At 40.8% G+C, this 6000-nt stretch overlaps 1 protein-coding gene across 1 annotated transcript in view; it reads right to left on the bottom strand.

The window, feature by feature from the left end:
- Nucleotides 1-231: 231 nt before the first annotated feature.
- Nucleotides 232-6000, bottom strand: part of TGM1 (transglutaminase 1) — a 66227-nt gene continuing 60458 nt past the window's right edge. Inside the window, exon 15 of the mRNA XM_087891646.1 lies at nt 232-1684. Within this exon, the coding sequence (XP_087747772.1) occupies nt 1291-1684 (394 nt within the window). The 3' untranslated portion in view covers nt 232-1290. The remainder of the gene's footprint in view (nt 1685-6000) is intronic.

Below are 6000 nucleotides of genomic sequence, written 5' to 3'. Positions count from 1 at the left end.
TGAAAAAAACAGTCCTAAGTCACTTTTTCAGTGCCGTTGTAACTTCAAGGTCACTAAATGAATTGCTGTAAGTCGAGGACGACCCATTAAAGCGATTTCTGCTACCGGTTCTCCGGTATTCTCCATTTGAATACCAACTCTACTCACAACCCACAAATTTTATGACCGAGCGACCACCTGAAACGACTTCCGAAAAACATAAAACGACGTTATTTTTTTAAAAAAGCACGCTAGGAGTTAAAAATCATTTATTTTCAAATAAATACCTATATTAGTATGAACACACACAAAAAAATAGTTTTTCTTTTTTCTTTCTTTTTTTTTGTTGTTGCTTCATTCGTTGTCCATATAGGTTAAATGCAGTACGATAGAAACATAACGAAGAGTAAAGATCTCGGTAGTAATTAAAAACTGCTTTAGGATTACATGATCAGCTCTTTTGACACTTTTAATTTGCCTACATTTTAAGTGCGTGAATGGCAGAAGCCCGCAATTGGATTTCGACTTCGCCCTTAAATAAAACTTCCTGAAAAATAAGGAAAGCTACTAAAATCCCACCCACCCAACCTCCCTTCCCCACCTTGAATCTGTCCAAAGAAAGAAAGAAATGAGGAAAAATTCCTAGAAAATTCCTTTGGCTCAAGTGAGAAGCCCCACCACACATTTTAGGGAATAATAATTTGAAAAAAAAAAAATCAATTTATCGCTTTTCCGTCGGGAAGTTCTCCAGAACTTCTCCGGAGCTTTTTGCACCATTAATGGAAGCAAGCGTGCGCAAGTGAAGATTGGCGTGCGTTTAAAGAAGGGAATAAATTTCACGGTGAAAAATTACTGTGTCAAGTAATAAACGTACGAGGGGTTCTTTGCAAAGGGTGAGTGGGCGGCACCCCTGGGGCAGTGGGGAGGGAGTGATGGGGTCCCAGAGCTGGAGGGGGCAGCCGAGTCTTCAACCCACATCTCGAGTGAACTGTGTGAAAGAAGGAAGATGCTTTGATTGCAGCCGACGGTGGTCTCGACTCTAGAAATTGCAATTCGACCGGATATGTGGGAAAAAAAAATATTTGCAGGAAAAACGGTGGAGCGAAAACGAAGAAAAGAGAAATCGGTGGATGAAAAGGTGGAGAAGTTTCTGGAAGTTCACCCCCAGGAGATACATTTTTTCACCGGCCTCGTGGGCTCGGCACACCCCACTGTGGTTCCGTGGCTCGGGCAAGGGCCCCCCCTCTTCTCTTCGCCACCCGGTTCTGCTGTGCTGTGACATCACACTCGGCACCGCGGCGAAGAGCTGGCTCAAACAGGCCGCCCCGCGGCCCCTGGCCTGGAGGCGGCAGCCGCCCCGGAATTGGGCTGGCGGCTGGGGGTACCCCGTGCATTTGTGTTGGCGTTTGTGTTGGCATTGGTTGGGGCGCTGTGGTTGGCAGGTTGCCTTCTGGGTGAGGCCCGAGTGGCCGCAGGAGAGCCTCGGGTACGGCCGGGGGAGCTACGACCCCGGGCGGGAGAACCTCGGGCAGGTGCAGGAGAGGCCGACGGGCCCGGTGGAGGATTCTGGGCCACGTCGATGGTCAACACGCCGTGGACTTGGGAGAGCTGTGGGCTGTCCAAGCTGGCAGCCAACTGGCGACGTCCGGCACGCAGCGGGGTGAAGTTCTGGCAGAGTCGAATGGTTTGATTTGGACCAATATCCCTGAAACGTGAAAACAGACATTTTTGGGTCATGTTTGCGAATCCCGCTCAGGAAAAATTATGCACAGGGAGAAATAGTACAGGGAGTCCTCAATTTATAACTGTTTAGTGACCTTTTGAGGTGACAACGGCCCCGAAAAAAGTGACTTACGACCATTTTAAACACATGACCGTTGCAGTCTCCCCGTGATTTATATTCAGACGCTTGGCAACCGACTCACATTTATGACGGTTTGCAGCGTCCCGGAGTCACGCGATCCCATTTTTGCGACCTTCCGACCGGCCAAGTCAACGGGGAAGGCAGATTCACTTAACAGCCGGCTGACTTAATTTAACAACGGCAGTGAGTCACTGCGGCAAGAAAAGTCGTAAAGGGCCAAAACTGACTTAAGAAATGTCTCGGTTCGCAGCGGACATTTGGGGGGGAGGTCAATTGTGGTCGTAAACCGAGGACTACCTGTACTTGAAATTAATGTACCAAGGGAATGTTAATGAACCTAGGAATATGGAAGTAGGGACCGAGAGGAGATATTTAGGGGGGAAAAAAAATCTGCATATGTGCAGAGGGCACGATTGGTTGTTTTTGTCACTTTCCCCTGATTTCTCTGTTTGGAAATCTGTCCAAGATGGTCTTCTCTTGTGGGTACTTCACCCAGGAGGGATTTGGTCCAGATGACCTCTTAAAATGTACCCATTTTAAGAAACGGTTATTTTCTTCCTCTGTCAAAATCGCACGTTCCTTTTCCTCTTTAAAGCACCCGTTTTTTTTCCCTCCCCCCCTCAGGAAGGTCTTTTATGACAGAAATAATAGTTTTTACCTCAGTGTTTCTCAACCTTAGTAACTTTAAAATGCACTTAAAATGCTGGGTTGGCTGGGGAATCCTGGGAGCTGAAGTCTGCCCATCCCCAGTTGAGAAACACTGAGTGGTTTTAATTCATTCTTCCCCTGTTTTCATTGCATTTTCCATTCTTCTAAATATTTTTTCACGGTTTGATAGGTATTAATAATTATTTGCCAGGTAATAAGACCCTTTAGAGCAAGGGCAGGGGTGGGTTCTAAATTTTTTTTACTACCGGTTCTGTGGGTGTGGTTTATTTTGTGGGCGTGGCTTGATGGTGGGGTAATGTGACTGGGTGGGCGTGGCCAACTTTTTTTTTTTTTTTTTACTTTTAAAAGCATTTTTTCCACAACCTTAAGAGGTTGCAGAAAACAATGCTTTGAAAAGCCTCTGCCGATCAGGCGACTCAGCTGGGATCATCAGAGGCTTTTCAAAGCATTTTTTTAACCACCTCTTCGGCTGAAGAGATTGCAGAAAACAATGCTTTGAAAAGCCTCTGACGTTCCCAGCTGAGCTGCGGGATCATCAGAGGCTTTTTTTTTTTTTTTTAACTTTTAAAAGCATTTTTTTGGCCGAGGAGGTTGTAGAAAAAATGCTTTGAAAAGCCTCTGCCGATCAGGCGACTCAGCTGGGATCATCAGAGGCTTTTCAAAGCATTTTTTTAACCACCTCTTCGGCTGAAGAGATTGCAGAAAACAATGCTTTGAAAAGCCTCTGACGTTCCCAGCTGAGCTGCGGGATCATCAGAGGCTTTTTTTTTTTTTTTTTTTTACTTTTAAAAGCATTTTTTTGGCCGAGGAGGTTGTAGAAAAAATGCTTTGAAAAGCCTCTGCCGATCAGGCGACTCAGCTGGGATCATCAGAGGCTTTTCAAAGCATTTTTTTAACTACCTCTTCGGCTGAAGAGATTGCAGAAAACAATGCTTTGAAAAGCCTCTGACGTTCCCAGCTGAGCTGCGGGATCATCAGAGGCTTTTTTTTTTTTTTTTACTTTTAAAAGCATTTTTTTGGCCGAGGAGGTTGTAGAAAAAATGCTTTGAAAAGCCTCTGCCGATCAGGCGACTCAGCTGGGATCATCAGAGGCTTTTCAAAGCATTTTTTTTTACCACCTCTTCGGCTGAAGCGATTGCAGAAAACAATGCTTTGAAAAGCCTCTGACGTTCCCAGCTGAGCTGCGGGATCATCAGAGGCTTTTTTTTTTTTTTTTACTTTTAAAAGCATTTTTTTGGCCGAAGAGGTTGTAGAAAAAATGCTTTTAAAAGTAAAAAAAAAAAAAAGCCTCTGATGAGGTGGGCGGGGTAAGTGAGCGGCGACCGGGCCTGGGACTGGTTCGGGGGCGTGGCCAGCCAATGTTATTACTGGTTCTCGGAACTACTACAAATTTTTACTACCAGTTCTTGCGAACCGGTGCGAACCGGGAGCAACCCACCACTGAGCAGGGGTCTCCAACCTTGGCAACTTTAAGGCTTGTGGACTTCAACTCCCAGAATTCCTCAGCCACCAAGCTTCCTGGCTAAGGAATTCTGGGAGTTGAAGTCCACAAGCCTTAACGTTGCCAAGGTTGGAGACCCCGGCTTTAGAAGGCAGAATAATTCCTACTTCTGTGTTCAATTTAGGATTGCAAAGACCTGTCCTTTGAAAAGCACCATGCAGCAGATGAACACTGATAAAATAAATAAAATAAAATAAAATAAAATAAAATAAAATAAAATAAAATAAAATAAAATAAAATAAAATAAAATAAAATAAAATAAAATAAAATAATAAAATAAAATAAAATAAAATAAAATAAAAATAAAAAAATAAAAATAAAATAAAATAAAATAAAATAAAAATAAAAAAATAAAATAAAATAAAATAAAATAATAAAATAAAATAAAATAATAAAATAAAATAAAATAAAATAAAATCATAAAATAAAATAATAAAATAAAATAAAATAAAATAATAAAATAAAATAAAATAATAAAATAAAATAAAATAAAATAATAAAATAAAATAAAATAAAATAAAATAAAATAATAAAATAAAATAAAATAAAATAAAATAAAATAATAAAATAAAATAAAATAAAATAAAATAAAATAAAATAAAATAAAATAAAATAAAATAAAATAAATAAAATAAAATAAAATAAAGTAAAAACATTGGTGGTCCTGAATTTTGGCTGAAAGGTAAGAGAAACATCTTCCTCTGAAGTGTCTATTTGAGGGGTGGCCACAAAGAGGAAGGGGTCAATTTATTTTCCAAAGCACCAGAAGGCAAGACAAGAAACAACAGATGGGAACTAATCAAGGAGAGAAGCAACCTGGAATTAAGGAGAAATTTCCTGAAAGAACAATTAACCAATGGAACAGCTTGCCACCAGAAGCTGTGGGCGCTCCAACACTGGAGGTTTTTAAGAAGAGATTGGATCCATGATTAGATGGGCCAAAAATTTTGGCTACAATATAGAATTGGAGAAACGGGAAAAATTATGGGAAATAAATATTAAACTGACTCTTTCAACGGCATTCAAGGAAAACCAATTAAAAATATTCTACACATGGCACTTCACACTAGTACGTACGACTTGCTAAAATGTCTCCGAACAATTCTCCAAATTGTTGGAAATGTAAAAAAGTCCCCGGAACATATCATCATCTCTGGTGGACATGTCCCAATGCGAAAAAATATTGGATTAAAATTAGAAGTTGGATAGAAGAAATAATTGGCTCTAATGTGGATTGGAAACCAGAAATGTTTTTTACTGGGGATATTGAGCAGAACTTCTAGTAAAGAAATTAGATATTTGATTCTGTATATAATGACAGCGGCAAGGATAGTCTACGCACAGTCCTGGAAAAGTGAAAAGATCCCAACAGAGGAAGAAATAATTAAGAAAATCCTGGACTGTGCGGAGATGGATAAATTGACGAAAGAAATAAAAGAAAAGGAAGATACAGAATATTATCAAGTATGGACTAAATGTATGAATGGCTCGAGATTAGGGAAAGTAAATGTGAATAAACGCTGGAGAGAAGGAGGTGACAAATGTGCAAAATATTGTAACTGGAGAAAATTAAAAATAAAGGGACGATAAAGATAAAGATAATAAAGGATGGAAAAATGAGGAATGTATACAGTAGAAAGTAAGAGGAACGAAACGGATATGTAAAAAGAAACACGTAGCAGGTGTTTGAGTTTTGTATGTGGTGTTGTGGTGTGGTGTTGTGGTAAAACCAATAAAAAAAATAAAATAAAATAAAAAAGAAGAGATTGGACAACCACTTCTCTGGAATGGTATGGAGCCGTGATGGCGAACCTATGGCACGCATGCCACCGGTGTTTGGGCACGTGAGCGTTGCCCTAGCTCAGCTCCAGTGCGCATCTGCGTGCCGACCAGCTGTTTTTCGGGCCTTCTAGGCCCACCGGAAGTTGGGAAACGGGCCATTTCTGGCCTCTGGAGGACCCTTGGGGTGGGTGTGGGAGGCTGTTTT

This window comes from Pantherophis guttatus, chromosome 4 (assembly GCF_059756535.1).
Source record: "Pantherophis guttatus breed Tessera chromosome 4, ASM5975653v1, whole genome shotgun sequence".
NCBI classification, from domain to species: Eukaryota; Metazoa; Chordata; class Lepidosauria; order Squamata; family Colubridae; genus Pantherophis; species Pantherophis guttatus.
Note: the sequence above shows the minus strand (reverse complement) of the source record. Positions and strands in the feature narration are given on the sequence as shown.